The 16,973-nt window shown below is 37.4% G+C and overlaps 2 protein-coding genes across 2 annotated transcripts; both read left to right on the top strand.

Annotated features, from left to right (window-relative positions):
- Positions 1–2,194: 2,194 nt before the first annotated feature.
- LOC118557500 lies at positions 2,195–9,009 on the top strand. Its single transcript, XM_036127631.1, has 6 exons — positions 2,195–2,300; positions 2,408–2,734; positions 3,723–4,067; positions 4,161–4,286; positions 7,994–8,129; positions 8,784–9,009. Exons 1-6 carry the CDS (start codon positions 2,195–2,197, stop codon positions 9,007–9,009), a joined length of 1,266 nt encoding a protein of 421 aa, XP_035983524.1.
- Positions 9,010–12,797: 3,788 nt separating this feature from the next.
- On the top strand, positions 12,798–15,441 carry LOC118557337. Its single transcript, XM_036127234.1, has 6 exons — positions 12,798–12,822; positions 12,979–13,302; positions 14,100–14,447; positions 14,542–14,667; positions 15,091–15,146; positions 15,226–15,441. The coding sequence occupies exons 2-6, from the start codon at positions 13,191–13,193 to the stop codon at positions 15,340–15,342; spliced, it is 759 nt and encodes a 252-aa protein (XP_035983127.1). The 5' UTR covers positions 12,798–12,822; positions 12,979–13,190; the 3' UTR covers positions 15,343–15,441.
- Positions 15,442–16,973: the final 1,532 nt, after the last annotated feature.

Genomic DNA, 16,973 nt, shown 5'->3' with positions numbered 1-16,973 from the left:
CTTAAGAAGCAACACTGACTGACAATCAATTTCACCTGTGGTTGTGCAAATGGAATAGACAACAGGTGGAAACTAGAGGCCATTAGCAAGACACCCCAATAAAGGAGTGGTTCTGCGGGTGGTGACCACAAACCACTTCTCAGTTCCTCTGCTTTCTGGCTGATGTTTTGGCCACTTTTAAATGCTGGCGATGCTTTCACTTTAGTGGTAGCATGAGACGGAGTCTGTAACCCACACAAGTGACTCAGGTAGTGCAGCTCATCCAAGATGGCACATCAACGCGAGCTGTGGCAAGAAGGTTTGCTGTGTCTGTCAGCGTAGTGTCGAGAGCATGGAAGTGCTACCAGAAGAAAGGCCAGAACATCAGGAGACGTGGATGAGGCCGTAGGAGGGCAACGCTACAGCAAGACTGCTACCTCCACTTTGTGCAAGGAGGAACAGGAGGAGCACTGCCAGATCCCTACACAATGATCTCTAGCAGGCCACAAATGTGCATGTGACTGCTCAAACATTTAGAAACAGACTCCATGAGGGTGGTATGAGGGCCCAACGTCCACAGGTGGGGTTAGGGTGGGTTTAGAGTTAGGGTTACTGGTTTTACAGTGACAGTTGTGAAGAAGATGAGTCATATCAAGAACCTTCCTGGCAGCTAAGATCTGTCTCAAGACCTGGGAAGCTCAAGGTTCCGTCTGCCCCAAGACAAAGGAGAAGCTTATCCAGACCAACAAAATGAGGGAAAATAGCTTCAAAGCAAGTTAGTCAGGCTACACCACTGTCTGATGACAACAAGGACATGTGGCACAGTCCAGGTGACCCTGGCACTGAGCCACTTGTACCTACGTTTATGTTTTTGTCAAATTAGGATTGATAATTCTTGTTTTCAATAACATACCTCTGTTTGGAGACACAATTCTACAATTCATCTCATTTTGTATTAATTTTATTTATATAACGCTGTGCACAACGGTACATTTTGATGAAACACAGGGTAAATCTTATGACCAAAGGCTTTGTCATATGCAGAAGGTGTCCTACGATGGAAATCTGCATTTTTATCTGATCAGATTCCCTTTTATGGGGAGAACAACACAAAATGGGCACAGTTTTGGCCCATTTTGGCACAACTATGTCAAAACACATGTCCGCCTGGCACACTACTCAATAAAACCTTTGTGGAACAAATATGCTTCAACTGATTTAGTCCAGATTCTTTTGCTGTTATTGTCAAGATGTTGATCTATAAAGTCTGGGGCTTCTCTTAGATTTTTCTGAGGGGTTTTCATGGTGTGTTGCAGTGTTTGTTTAGGATAAAATTTAGAAGAGGCTCAAATTATTTTTCTTTGTTTAATCACCTATAAATCTGACATTTATAGGTGACATGGTGACATTTGCAGTAGTGTTCAACCTGAAAAATATTCTTTAATGGCTTTGAGTAATAGAAAAACTAACATTTACATTTACAATCTTTATGATTTTGGAGGTGTACTTTATTTAAATCATATTTTTAATTTAAGGGGAAAATTGCCCCTGAAACCCTCTGGACTTAAGGGGTTTAAACACAAAATTATTCTGATTTTGTGGTGCATTAATATATAGGCCTAAAAGCAATGTCTGATTTTATATCAAGGACTAAATATGAGCTGAAAAGCATCCAGGTTTGAAAAAGCACCGTTTTAAATTTATTTAAAATGTTACTTGAAACATTACTCGTTTTCTTTACCTGCATTGATTACGTCACACCAAAGATGTTTTCTGTTTTTCTTTTCTTATGTTGTACTTTGTACAGCACTTTAAATTGTATTGTCACTAAAATATGGTACTCAAATAACCTTGCCTTATTAAATTTTTTTTATTAACTCAGAAAACAAAATTGTGATAACTTAATTAAAACATTTACACTAATATTCTTCTTGGGCAACATGCCCCTGGTGTGTTGGTGTGCAATTAAATTTGTATTTCTGTGCATGTTAAATCAAACCTATTTTGTCTGTACCTTTAGTCTCAGAGCGTTTGCATGAGAGGAAAATGTATGAAATATAATAACATTATGAATATTATAAACAATGATTTGATAATTGTGTAACATCATAGTTACTTAAATAATGCCATTTAGTGAAAGACATCTAAATTAGGGAAATGCTAGTGTAGCAGAGAAGCCCCGGGTGGTGTATTTTGAGACAACCAATCAGACGCCATGAATCAGAACACCATGTCCTACTTAAAGGTGAACAAGTGCTCAAACGAGGACAGTCTTAAGATGATCCTGTTGTGGGTCACACTTCTTCTCCTTCATCGAGGATGTGAGTTACCCAGTAATTTAACTGTTTTATCTATTTTCCTCTTACACCACAATGTTCTTCCTTTACCTAAATTGTTTACCATTTTCTTCCTTTTCCCTCTAATGCAGGTGCTTCGGTTCCAGTGATCACAGTTCATCTTGGTGAAGCAACAACATTTACATGTGATTTACCACATGATAAATATGGAAGTGGTGAACTTTTCTGGTACAGGCAAACTATTGGAGACACTCTGGAACTAGTTGTAACATTTATGAATTATGCAAACCCCACGTACGGACCACGCTATACTGACTCAAGAATGAAAATTTCACATACTGAAACAATGAGCAACCTGACCATTTTAAAAACAGTTCAAGAAGATGAAGGAATGTATCACTGTGCTTTCACCGACTGGACCCAAACTGTTTGGCATGGCACCTACTTGTTAATAAAAGGTAATGGCTTTTCAAAACCATTTTACGAAAAGCTTTATAGAACTACCAGTACACATTTCAAAAATGATTTTCAGTGATCAGTTATATTTATTCCTGTAATGCTAAAGTAAACTAAGAAAAATAACGACTTATGTCCACTTTAGAATGAAGTAAAATAGCATTGTTGTCACATGTCAGTTTGTTTTCTCAACTTTACAAAAGCCCATTACATTCATATTTAAAATGTAAATGTAAATTCTAGAAGAAGAATTTTGAGACAAATAAAATAAAAAATATGCATATAATAAAGTGTTTTTGTGAATTCTCGCAAAAATAAAACATAAAACTAGCCATTGCAAAACATATTTCACTGAGGTTTGGAATAGCAAAACCTTTACTTTGAGTGTAATTGGATATGCTAAAGACTAAAATACAGCTTTTTAAACTGTTTAAACACTAATCGGAACTGCATTATCTCAGAAGATAATAATTTTATACATTTTATTCTTTCTTTTTGGAGCGATTGGACCTTGAGAGACCTAGATGCTTAAATAAATGGGCCCTGTGCCCATTTATTAATTGTAGTCCTTAGGAGGCTAAGCAAAAAATAATACTTTTTAGCCTTTCAAATTTACTGGTACTTTTGGGTTTCTAGATAACTTATTATTTTAAATAAGGACTGATTTGAACTATATTTTTAAAAAAACTCAACAAAAACGAAGTGTTGTGTGAATGTCTGTCCGTCACTTTTTCATAGGTTCACTTAACAAATGTCATTCATCAAAGTTGTTTTTTTTCCTAATATTAATCTGCCCTTTTGAAAACTAATTGATACTTACTTTTCTTTTAACACACACAGATGTCACTACCCTGCCTTATTAGTGTGATCCTTAAAATTCATACATTTTAAATGTCTCCAAGCCTCTCTTACAGTTCTAAAATAAATCAAGTGTTTAAACTGCATTTTCCAACACAAAGATCTTCTAAAATGTTGTACAATAATCTGCAGGAAACACTGTGGGGACATCAAACTACAGAGTCGTTCAGAGCTTGACGACTTCAGATTCCCTGCGTGCAGAGGAATATGTGACTCTACAGTGTTCAGTCCTCTCAAACTTTGACAGGACATGTTCAGAAGATGGTATCTTCTGGTTCATGTCAAATAACTCTGACACAGATATCATCTTCGTTGATGGAAACAAAACGGACAGATGTCAGAAGAAAACAGATTATCAGACTAGATGTGTATATAACTTCTCTAAGAACATCAGCTCCTCTGATGCTGGGACTTACTACTGTGCCGTGGCCGCATGTGGACAGATTTTATTTGGAAATGGAACCAAGCTAGAAGCTGGTATGATTTTGTTTATCACTGAAAAAATACATTTACAAATCTAATGTTTTGCAGAAAATTTGATTTTTGGCTAATTTTGTCTTTGCTCCGCAGAGCCAACAGCAGATGCTGAATTTCCTGTACTAGTGATAACTGTATCTTGTTTGATTATATCACTGATCATAAATATTGTTTTCATCTGTTTCAAAACTCCAAGAGCAGCATGCAAACAATCTGAAGGTAAGTGTTTCTCATTGAATTTTGGAGATTGAGAAATCTACTAGAAATATTAGTTATCTGATACTCTAAGTCGATGTCATAATATCGGCATACTGAGACTGAAATAACCAAAGGCGCATTTATTACTGTGTGGCTGTTTAAAAGAACATGGGAAAAGCATTCCACAGGCTGAGAAAATAAATCGTATGTTTGAAGGATTTTTGAACGTATGTAAAAATTATTTGCAATTTTTTCAGACTGAAAAAGCCCTCTATAGCACTTATATTCCCTTGACCCCCTTGTATTGCCAAACATTTTTTCCAAATAACAATTTTATAACAGTTCAATCACCTGCAAAAACAAGAGCAATTTTTTTGTATATACTATATACTAAAACAAACATGTGGTTTGTTAATTTCTTTTAAATCTTTAAAATTTTAGTGCAAATGGGTATGAAAATGAAGTAGCAAAATCAGATAAAGCACATGCTATTCTTGTTTCTCTCTTTATATTTAATACTAGAAGGCACCTCTTCACAAGAAAGAAGGATGAACTTGAGTCATCAAGATGGTCATTCTGTAAGTAAAGTTATAAATTCAGGTGAATGGTTGACTCTGTCTAGTATGCAATGCAACAAACATTTTTTTTGCTGTGCAGAATGAAGATGGGCGGGATCTGAACTATGCAGCATTACACTTCTCTGATGGAAAAGCTAGAAGAGGAAAAAAAATTTATGTGACGGAGGACAGTGTGTATTCCCATATTAAACTCTGAAACTGTACTCATGTGTGGGATGGGTTAAAGAGCAAACCACTAAAAAATGAGAGTAAATAAATTTGGATTAGAAAATCTGTTTTGTTTTCTTTACTTTCAGAATAAAACCACAATACATCTTGTTAAGGCTTTTTTACAAAGCCAATTTAATCATATCATACAGCCAGATTGGTTAAAGTGTATCTAAGATAACCAAACATATTGCATCAAGTCATTGACTTACAGCATTCCCTCCTCATTAAAGAGAAAATTGCCACAGTGGACAGTCGCTTACAATGTGATGATGAATTTACAGCAATCCCTCATACCAAGCATGCAGTGTTTGAAAGAAATAAGCAGAACCGGGTTCAGTATGAACGGCAATCTCACAAGTGACTGAGGGTTTGAGAAGACACAACAGACACAAAACAAACACAGAACCGATCTAGGAATAAGTTCTATAGAGAGGTGTCAAGTTTGTAGACATCGGACCGAAGAACTAACAAGAGCTTCGGAGTTGAATATTGAATGATAAATAAATGATTTATTAAATAGAGAAGGCTTACGAAATAACAAGGATGACAGGAACGAGAAGCACAGCACAGAGGACCTGACAACTGCCAACGGCTGAACTGATTAAACTAACGAAAAACAAGCGGAAAATAAACATGTAACTGAACTACTAAAAATAATTAACAGAAGCTGACTAATAAATCAACTAATCTAATAGATACAAGAATACATTAATAACATAAATACTGAACAGAAAACTAAACTAATGACAGGAACAAGGATCCATGCAGAGACAATACAAAAAGTGAAAAAAGAAGTAATCAAACCACGTCTTCAGGAGCTCCATAAGTGGTTGAGTCTAGTATATAAACACAGTTAAACAGATAAGCTCAGAGCCGGTTTTCAAGTCAGGAGAATGAAAGAGATTACAGTTATTTGCAGTATAAGCTTAGCCAATGGCTATGCATAGGATATAAACAGTTACACTCTGAGAGACAGTTCCAGCTGTACCATCTATAAGAGGAAATTGTTGATTTTTGCATCTTGCAAAGGCAGGATTTGGAGATTCCAACACATTTAATTATTTAATTAAGACCCAGCCCTTTTCAACAATTACAAACTATTTAAGTAAGCATTATATTAATAATTATTGTTTTTCAAAAATATTTACATTTCTGTGAATTCTGTGTATAAATTGTAACTCACCCCAAAATCAAAACTTTTCTGCAGACCAACTGTATAAACTGGACTTAAAGGTGCAACTTTAATGTTACAGTTCTTTTTTTTTTTTTACATCTTTGTATAAACGTGTTTAGTTTTTCAATATTTGTCTTAAAATTATCTTAGTGCCGCCCTTTTAGGATTGAAGGGTGCCTGTTGCAGTTGAATTTTCCTATTGATTGAAATGGTACATGCTTTCAGTTTCATCACCATAGCACAGCATTTAGTTATATATCTACCAGACAGTGTGCTGCTAAGCAGAGCCCCGCTGGGCCCCCTTAAACTCCAGTGATGAAGAGGGTGAAAAATGCTCCAACTCAATGATGTTCAAAATGTGTCTGGGGGTGGAGTTATTCCTTTACATTTGGTTACATTTTAAGTGGAGTTTGTAATTGCTGAAGTAAACATAGTTAGATTTAAGCATGTTATTTTGAGCACAAAGTCAGGATAATCTTCTGGTGGGTGGGGTTTAACACTAAAGAAGAAAGCATTTATCCATTTCCATGTGATTCAGAGCAACGCAGCAAATATTTTTAGCTATTACATTCTGATCAGCTTGAAAACTACAGACTTGTTTTCCAATTAGTAGCAAATAATGGAATACCCTGTCTTTGTCACTTTACTGCCTAGTTTTATTTGCCCCTTTGATATGCAGATGCCAACTTTTCTTTTTAAACAGACTTTTAGCTAAATAAGACCATTCTTTGGCTGTTAATTGCTAAGTTTTATGTATTTTAGCTTTTCTGTGTTACTTTATAGTTTGCCTGTAATCAATGATGCAGGTGAACCCGATATTCAGCCAGACACAGTTATGTTTCTTTAAAAGGTTTATTGTGAGGGGATGAGGCAGACAAGCAGAACCAGACTTGAACAGATGCATTATGGCTAATGATACAGGCAGGCAGGGATGACCAGGAGACCAGAGGATGCAGGTAGTGAAAGACAAGAACAGGCGATGTGGACCGGGGAACCACCAGAACGGACAGAACAAACAGCTGGAACTCACAAGGAACATGTAGAACTGCAGTAAGCAGACACAAACAACTTTTATCTGAAGAGTCCATCTGGTTGAGCACACAAGATCTGGTAGAGGCAAGGTACATCACACTGGAAGAGAAGAAACGTTCTGGCAGGGATGAGTTGGCTGAAGCAGGTATAAGTAGACAGATGGCTGAAGCAGGTATAAGTAGACAGATGCATATGTGAGCTGAGTTTACCAGTTAGTGACAACAGGTGGAGCTGATCTAGAGCAATTGACTGGTGACTGAGTGACAGATTCAAGAAATACAAAAAACATAAAATAATTGTTTTCAATTTTATTGTCTTTCAATAGTTCCTTAAGAGTGTTTCTGTCATGATCCTGAGGTGTTTGAGGTTTTAGTTTTTTGTTGATGTTTTTTTTACAGTGGGGGAAATAAGTATTTGACCCCTTGCTGATTTTGCAGGTTTGCCCACTTACAAACAATGCAACAATCTATAATTTCAATCATATGTACATTCTAACAGTGAGAGACAGAATCCCAAAGAAAATTCCAGAAATTCACATCGTATGAATTTATAAAAATTGATAACCATCTGATGAGGAAAAACAAGTATATGACCCCCTACCAAACAGCAAGTATTCTGGCTCCTACAAGCCAGTTAGTCTGTCAGCCCCAAATACAACCAATTATCTACATCAAATACACCTGCCTCACCTCGTTACCTGTAGAAAAGACACCTGTCTACACCCAAACAACCAGCATCCAACATCACCACCATGGGCAAGACCAAAGAGCTTTCTACGGACATCAGGGACAAGATTGTTGATCTGCACAAGGCTGGGATGGGCTACAAGAGAATCGGAAAGCAACTTGGAGAGAAAAAAATCAACTGTCGGTGCAGTTATCAGGAAATGGAAGAATCACCACACTGTTAAAGAAATATGAATGTAATCATTTTCTTTTTATTAAGGAATGTTCTACTGTTTTAACTTCACACAGGAAGAAACAGATGTTTCTCCCAGACAAGGAATGTCTTACTGTATATGTTAATCCTACACCTCTTTGTGTGCCAACCCTATGTTGTAAAACCCCCTTGCCTTTTGTTTCTTAACCATGGTGTGAACAGACTTCTGTGTGACTCCTCCTGCCCCTTCTTTGATGTCTGATAATAAAGGCAAAGAGGCAGAGGTAACCAGCGCAGATGGGAGCCGAGACTGTGATGGAACAAGCCTCACTTTTCTGGCCCTTCTGCCCTCTTTCTTTAAGAAGAGTCAAAACTTGTGTTTGTTTCTTTCTAGAAGAAACAAACACACCCTAACCCTAAGGGGTTATTAAACTTAACTCTATCACACACCACCGCCAACCTCCCTCGGTCTGGGCCTCCACACAAGATCTCGCCTCGTGGGGTGTCCCTGATCATGCAAATGGTGAGGAATCATCCGAAAACCACAAGGGGGGAACTGATGAATCAACTGAAGGCAGCTGGGACCACAGTTACAAAAGAAACGGTTGGTAACACACTACGCCGACATGGATTGAAATCTTGCAGCTCACGCAAGGTCCCCCTGCTCCAGAAGAAACATGTACAGGCCCGCATGAAGTTCGCCATTTACCACCTGGACGACTCAGAAGAGGCCTTGAAGAAGGTGATGTGGTCAGATGAGACCAAAATAGAACTTTTTGGCCTCAACTCAACTCGTCGTGTTTGGAGGGCAAAGAACACTGAGTACAACCCAAAGAACACCATTCCCACCGTCAAGCATGGTGGTGGCTGAAGAAGAAGCACATCAAGGTTCTGGAGTCTCCAGACCTGAATCCAATTGAAAATCTTTGGAGGGAGCTTAAAATTCGAGTTGCCAGGCGACAACCTCGAAACCTGAGTGTTTTGGAGGCTGTCTGCAGGGAGGAGTAGGCCAACATTCCTGCCGAAATGTGCACAAACCTTGTCACCAACTATAAAAACCGTTTGACATCTGTGCTGGCCAATAATGGCTTTTCTACAAAATATTAACATGCTGTTTGACCAGGGGGTCAAATACTTGTTTTTCCTCATCAGATGGTTATCACTTTTTATAAATTATTCTGGAATTATTCTGGAATTTTCTTTGGGATTCTGTCTCTCACTGTTAGAATGTACATATGATTAAAATGATAGATTGTTACATTCTTTGTAAGTGGGCAAACCTGCAAAATCAGCAAGGGGTCAAATACTTATTTCCCCCACTGTACTGTATTTGCTACATTCCAACACTGGCCGAGAGGTGCAAATGCACTGCATTTATATAAATGCGCTGCAAACACAAAAAGTACTTAAAACACAAAATTGATGCTAACATACCAACACATAAAGCACCGGCAATGGAACAATGCAGCAAAAGAGAAACACTGCCATCACAGAAATTAGACACACAAACTGCCACCATGCTGCAAACACAAATAATGTTGACAAACCAAACACATGCTAAGGCAAAATGCTGCAAGTAGCAAAAACAACTGCAAGTTAAGAAAAGCTGCAAACTAGCTCCGCATAACGAATGGCTCCAGGCCACTAGGGAGAGTTGACTATCAACCATTTCAGGACCAAAACCAGCAGCCTTAGGGAACATTTACCGGATACCCAAAGGATACTTTGATAGAAGAAAGAAATGGTACCACATACCAAATAACTTGGTGGACCATTTTTCTCAATTGTTTACACAGAAATTCTGGTACTCGAGACAAAATGACCACAACATGTAACTCATTCACCAACCCCCTGAACCATTTCTGCTGAACCACAAGCACAATTCCTGCTTTACACTCAAATTGCAGTTCTAAAACACGCTTTTTCCTGCAACACGCTTTTTCCAAAACACTACACACAATTCCCTGCTTTTGGCACAAGTTTCATGCAGAAAATATTCAGTTTTCGCAAGGAACACACAGCCATTCAAATATGCACACTGACTCATCACAAGAGCAAACACCCGTCACACAGTTTTCCATTTGGCAATCAGAGCTTTAGCATAAAAGGGCAACAGGTGCAATGGAGCAATGGATGGCAACTTTGGAAACAGAGGCAGAGCCAGAGGAGTGAGCGTAAGAAGAGGACATTCATCATAGCGTTTTACATTGAGCTCATCAGTGTTCAACTGGATCTTATGAATGTCTAATCATATGAAGGTTTGTGTGTTTCATTTGAAAACAAAATACAATTTTGGGAAGAAACAACATTGTTTTAAATGTAAAGTTCATTTTGCAGGAGAATTGAGGTATTTGCCTACTTTACAACAGCATTAGGTGCCAGCACTTTTAAATAGGAGAGCAGTAAGACACACTAAATGGTTATGTATTTAATTATGACTTTGCACATTTTATTAGTTTATTATTAATTACATTTGGCACCCTCTGTAGCCTGTAGCTCAGCGCCTCCTAAACCCTGTAGCTCCGCATGTTTTTTTGCCTGTGGTCTGGCATCCTTTGAGGTTTGTAGTCTGGCACCGCTTAGCCAGGTGCCATCAATGGCCTATAGCCAGACGCCATCTTTAGTCAGTTGCCGGTCTCCAAGGGTCCTGCTCTGTCGCCGCCCGCCAGACTGCCTGATTCGCCGGGGCCGTCCTCCGGGACACCCGCTGGACATCCTGAGACGTTACCCGGGATGTTCCCACAGATTTAGTTCACCCTGTTGGGGTTGTTTTTGGTTTAGATTTTTTTTTTTGGTTGGACATTTTTGGACTCATTCCCTCCGCCCTAGGCCCCCCTCCGGCGGCCCTGTCTGGGTTGTTTTCTGTTTTGACTCTGGCCCTCCGTCCATAGCCTACCTCCACCCACCCGGTCTGGATTGCTTTTGTGCTTTGGACTCCCGAAGACATTGAAGGGCGTCTGGAATCCGCCCTTGGGGGGGGTCTGTGTCTCAGCACTGGTGCTGATCTAATCCTCAACTCAGCACACCTGCTCATCTCCACCTCAGTTTTTCAAGCCTATCTGTTTCTCTGTTCTCTGTTTCCGAGCCTGCCTGATCCCAGTCTGATTTCTGTTTGACTGCCTAAAACCTGCCTGATTGGTTTCTGGACCCAGAACCTGCCTGTCCGTGAGTAGCTGAGCCTGACGAACTCTCTGGTGCTTTTGGGGCCCTGCCAGCTACCCGGACCTGGACTGGACTTGCTGCTCATACCACTCCGTCAAAACTGCTGCTGGAGCTCTGCCTTCCCTCCTCAGACCTGCCCTCCGCCAGTGTCTGCTCTTTGCAGCTCAGTCTGCCTGGTCTAGCCTGGACTCTGTTCTGTTTCTGTCTGCCTGCCTCGTCCGTAAATAAAACCTTTTAAAGCGAATGCTGTCGGGTTTTCTCCAAACAAATCATTACAGAGATTAATCATAAACTTGCTGTGGAGTTTTGCAGAAATACATGACAATATAGGAGGGCAGCTGTGATAAATAAATATCGACGTCCATCACAACAATAATTTGTAAGTATGTGTGAAAAGTAACTTTCAAGCAGACAGTTCTTGTATTTTCATTTATGCTGAGAAGTAGACTGTTAAGCTCAATTTCTATTAATAATCTATTTTAACAGTGGGATTTCTCAATGTATGTCAGCAGAAAAAAATGGCAGTTCAATAAGTAAAATTCAACCTGTTCAAAGACAAAGTTGTGTTCTAAAATGCCCTCAATGTTGTGGTCTACAAATCACATTAACTTATTTCTGTCTGCCTGTTAGCCATTAAGCCTGCCTTGCAGACCTGCTTTAAGCCCCAGCCCTGTCTGTTTGTCTTCTCTCAGGCTTGACAGACTCCTGCAGAGGTTTGCCTACCCACTCCGTTAAATTAAAAAAAACTTTTAACATAACAAAACCAATGTTCGATTTCATGTTAAGGACTAAGTATGAGCTTAAAAGCATCCAGGCTCTTTGAAAGACCACTGATTTTGAATATATTTAAACTTAAATTAAATATTGTTTAAGTTTGTAATCCAACTTTTCTTTACCTGCATTGACTTTATCACTGCAATGCAGTTTTCTCAGTTTTTCCTTCCTTATATTCAATTAATGTACAGCACTTTGAGTATTCTTGTCACTGAACTGTAATATACAGTTAAACTTGTCTTGCATTATAACAATTTAGTATTTGTAATAAAACAAAATTCAAGTTGTATAACTAAAACATTGACACTAAGGTTGTTCTTGGGCTATGTTAAACCCCACATTTCCCCTGTTGTGTTGTTCATGTGCAGATAAATTTGTATTAAAATGTGTACTAAATCAAACCTGTTTTATCACGTTGAGTCTACCTATCTCTACCTTCATTCTCAGCATTTTTCCATAAGATGAAGTTGCATGAAATAACTGTATAAAATATGATGACAATTATATACAATCATATGATAATTGTGTAACATAAAAATTACCTAAAAATTCAAATTTAATTGAATATATCTAAACAGGGGAAATGCTAGAGTTGCAGAGACGTTCCAGGGTGGTGTATTTTGAGACAGCCAATCAGACGCCATGAATCAGAACACCACATCCTACTTAAATGTGAACAAGTGCTCACGTGAAAACAGTCTCAAAATGATCCTGTTGTTGATCTTGCTTTTTCTCCTTGATCAAGGATGTGAGTTACCCATTAATTTAACTGTGTAATTTAAGTGTTTGCATGTCTACCAGATTTGTGCCTGCTCATGCTAACATTTCCTTTTTACTTCACAGTGTGGGGTGCTCTTCATAAACCTACAAATTTGTTCACTTTCTCCTGTTTGATCTCATGCAGGTGCTTTGGTTCCAGTGATCACAGTTCCTCTTGGTGAAGAAGCAACCCTTACATGTGATTTGCAAGATGGTGGATACAGACGTGGTAAACTCTTCTGGTACAGGCAAACTGTGGGAAATACTCTTGAACTTGTTGGAACATTTGTGAGTACGAACCCCACGTATGGACCAGGTTATTCTGACTCAAGAATTAAAATTGTACGTACTGACAAGATGAGCAACCTGACCATTTTGAAAACCATACAAGAAGATGAAGGAATGTATCACTGTGCTCTCACCGACTGGAATGAAAATGTTTGGCAAGGCACCTACTTGTTAATACGAGGTAATGTCTTTCACATGTTTAGATATTTAGCTTTTATATGAAAAGCTTCATAGAACTGCAAATTTCGAAAGGGATTTTAAGAAATATTTATATTTACATATAGCAATTGGGGTCAGTTATTATTTTTTGCACTGCTAAAATAAAGTAAGAAACATTAATAGTTTTATGTTTGCTTTAGAATGCAAAAAAAAATTTTTGTTGTCACATGCCAGTTCATTTATTCAACTTTACAAAAACCAATGGCATTCATATTTAAAATTAAAACGTAATCTGTAGCAGATTTTGAGACGGTAAAATGAAAAATGTGCATATAATAAAGTGTTGTTATAAATGTTAAATTTGGCAAAACACACCTTCCATATTTCACTCTAGCCAGAGAAAATAAATATTTCACTGAGATTTGGAGTAATAAAACTTCACTGTAATTGGATACGCTAAGAACTAGCTCTTTTAGCTTTTTTTGAATATTTGATTGGAATTGCAGTATCTTTCAGAAGACAGCAAAGAAAGAAAAGAAAGGTCAGAAATTTAAATTTGATACAATCTATTGTATTTGTTTGTTTTTGGAGCGCTTGGTCCTTGAGAGAGTACCTACATTCTTTGGAAAGTTTTTTGGAAAGTTTTCTGTGAATGTCTGTACCTTTTTCAACAAGTACCTTATATATGCTACCTCATTAGTGATTCCTAAAATTCATACATTTTAAACATCGCCAATGCAAATTTTAAAAGAAGTTGAGTAATGACATTGTATTTTTTCTAACATAAAATCTCCTAACATTTGGCACAATAATTTGCAGGACACAATGTTGGAAAATCAAACTACAGAGTCGTTCAGAGTTTGACGGCTTCAGATTCCCTACGTGCAAAGGATTATGTGACTCTACAGTGTTCTGTCCTCTCGGACTTATACAGCAAGAAGTGTTCAGAAGATATCAGTGTCTTCTGGTTCAGATCAAATAACTCTGACACAGATATCATCTTCATTGATGGGAACAAAACGGACAGATGTCAGAAGAAAACTGATCAGACTAGATGTGTATATAACTTCTCTAAGAACGTCAGCTCCTCTGATGCTGGGACTTACTACTGTGCCGTGGCCGCATGTGGAGAGATTTTATTTGGAAATGGAACCAAGCTTGAAGCTGGTATGATTTTATGTTTATCACTGATAAAATACATTTACAAACCTAATGTTTTGCAGAAACAAAGTTTTTAGCTAATTTTGTCTTTTCTTCACAGAGCCAACAGCAGATGCTGAACTTCCTGTATTAGTGATAACTGTATCCTGTTTGATTATATCTCTGATCATAAATATTGTTTTCATGTGTTTAAAAACTCCAAGAGCATCATGCAAAGATTCTGAAGGTGGGTGTTTCTCACTAAAATTAGTGAATTTAGAAAAATACTAGAAATTTTACCCTTAGTCGATGGTTTAATCTTTACATACCGAGACTGAAACTGTGCTATATAAGGATTTTTGATAGTAGATAAATACAATTTTCCGTTTAACTTGAAAGTGGTTAATACAACTACAAAAGCCTGACCACTGACCACTTTGTGTTGCCAAACATTTATTCCAAATAATACTTTACAACAGGTTAATTATCTGCAAAAAGCAGAGCAAATTTTAATACATGCTATATACCAAAACAAACATGTGGTTTACGTTTATACCATTTAAATCTTTGTGCAAAAAGATTTAACAAGTGCAAATAGGTGTGAAAATTCAGATGCAAAGTTACATGAAGCACATGCTATTGTTGTTTCTCTCTTTATATTTAATAATAGAAGGCACCTCGTCACAAGAAAGAAGGATGAACTTCAGTCAGCAAGATAATAATACTGTAAGTAAAGTTATAAACTCAGGTGAATGGTTGACTCTGATCAGTATACAATGTAATGAACATTTTATGTACTGTGCAGAATGAAGATGGGCAGGATCTAAACTATGCTGCGCTGCACTTGTCTGCTGGAAAAGCTAGAAGAGGGAAGAAAATGAATGCAGCGGAGGACAGTGTGTACTCCCATATTAAAATCTGAAACTGTACTCAGGTGTGGGATGGGTTAAGGAGCTAACCACTGAAAATGAAAGCATACATTTTGGATTAAAATTTTGTTTTAATCTGATAAACTTTTTTACTTTTAGAATAAACCCTTAAAGACTAACTTCTGTTTTTGTAATTATCTTAGTCAGTTCAACATTGCAATGAAATTTGTCCTCTGCATTTAAGACAACCCTTAGGTGGCAGTGGGCTGCCACTATGTGGTGTCTGGGGAGTATTCTGGGACTACGGGTCTTGCTCAAGGACCCTGAACGGCAACCCTGAACGGAGTCTGTGGGACTCAAACACAGAACCTTCAGTATACAAGCACCCTGCTCTCAAACTTCTACTACTACTACTACTACTACTACTAATAATAATAATAATAATAATAATTATTATTATTATTATAATGATAATAAAAATAATGATAATAATAATAATGTTAGGTTAATTGGTCTCTCTAAATTCTCCTTAGGTGTGAGTGTGTGCGTGAATGATTGTTTGTCCTGTTTGTCTCTCTGTTGCCCTGCGACAGACTGGCATTCTGTCCAGGGTGAACCCCACTTCTCCCCATTGACAGTTGGAGGTAGGCACCAGCACCCCTCGCAACCCCATGAGGGATAAGCGTATCAGAAGATGGATGGATGGATAATAATAATAACAATAATTATGACTTTTATTATTTTTAATAATAAGAAATAATAATAATAATAATAAAAGTCTTTATTTAACCATGTTTGTCCCATTGAGATCAAAAGATCCCTTTTACAAGAGATAGCTGGGCAAGACTTGCAGCATACAGAGACTCAGTTACAACACATGATCACAATAAACATAAACTTACTATAAAACACATGTAAATGACTCAAGTATAACAATTGTACTTCTAGAATTTAAACATAATAGGATCTATATGCTGTCTTTTGATTTTGGATCCACCTCAGCACAGGTATTTGGACTAAAGGGACCACTGCAAATCTTCTCCAGTCATCCAGCTTCAGTTGAAACATTTGAAGCTAAGAAGCTGAGCTTAGAATTTTACTTTCAAAGGAAGGATTTGGAGATCCCAACACATCCTTTTTCAGGAGTAATCTAATTGGTTTACTTAAACGCAAGCCCGCCAAAGCCCTCAGTACAGGGGGAGGAATGTAACTTTTCAGCAAATAAAAACAATATACATAATGATTGATTATGTTTTTCAACAACTTGACATTTTTTTGGATTCCACATGTCTATCTTAAAATGGAGTTTCTAATTGTTGAAGTAAATGTAATTAGATTTAAGCATGTTATTTTGAGCACAAATTCAGGATAATCTCGTCAGCTCAGGGTTTAGACTAAAGAAAACCTTTAACCATCTTCACATACTGCAGAGCTATGGAGGGTTAAAGAGGAGAATATTTAATAAATAAATGTGTCATGAAATAAATAAAATGTAAATATACCATGAAATAATGAAATGTAAAAATAAATAATGCAGTGTAAACTATAATAAAAAAATGTACCATTACATTTTCCATTGAATCATTGGGTGTGCAATTAAATTATGACATGTAAAATGAAATATTTAAAAGTGCTATTAAATAATTTAATATGCCTTTTAAATTATGACATTAAACAATGGTAA

This window comes from Fundulus heteroclitus, chromosome 23, assembly GCF_011125445.2.
Source record: "Fundulus heteroclitus isolate FHET01 chromosome 23, MU-UCD_Fhet_4.1, whole genome shotgun sequence".
Taxonomy (NCBI): Eukaryota; Metazoa; Chordata; class Actinopteri; order Cyprinodontiformes; family Fundulidae; genus Fundulus; species Fundulus heteroclitus.
This window is presented reverse-complemented; position numbering and strand designations above follow the sequence as displayed.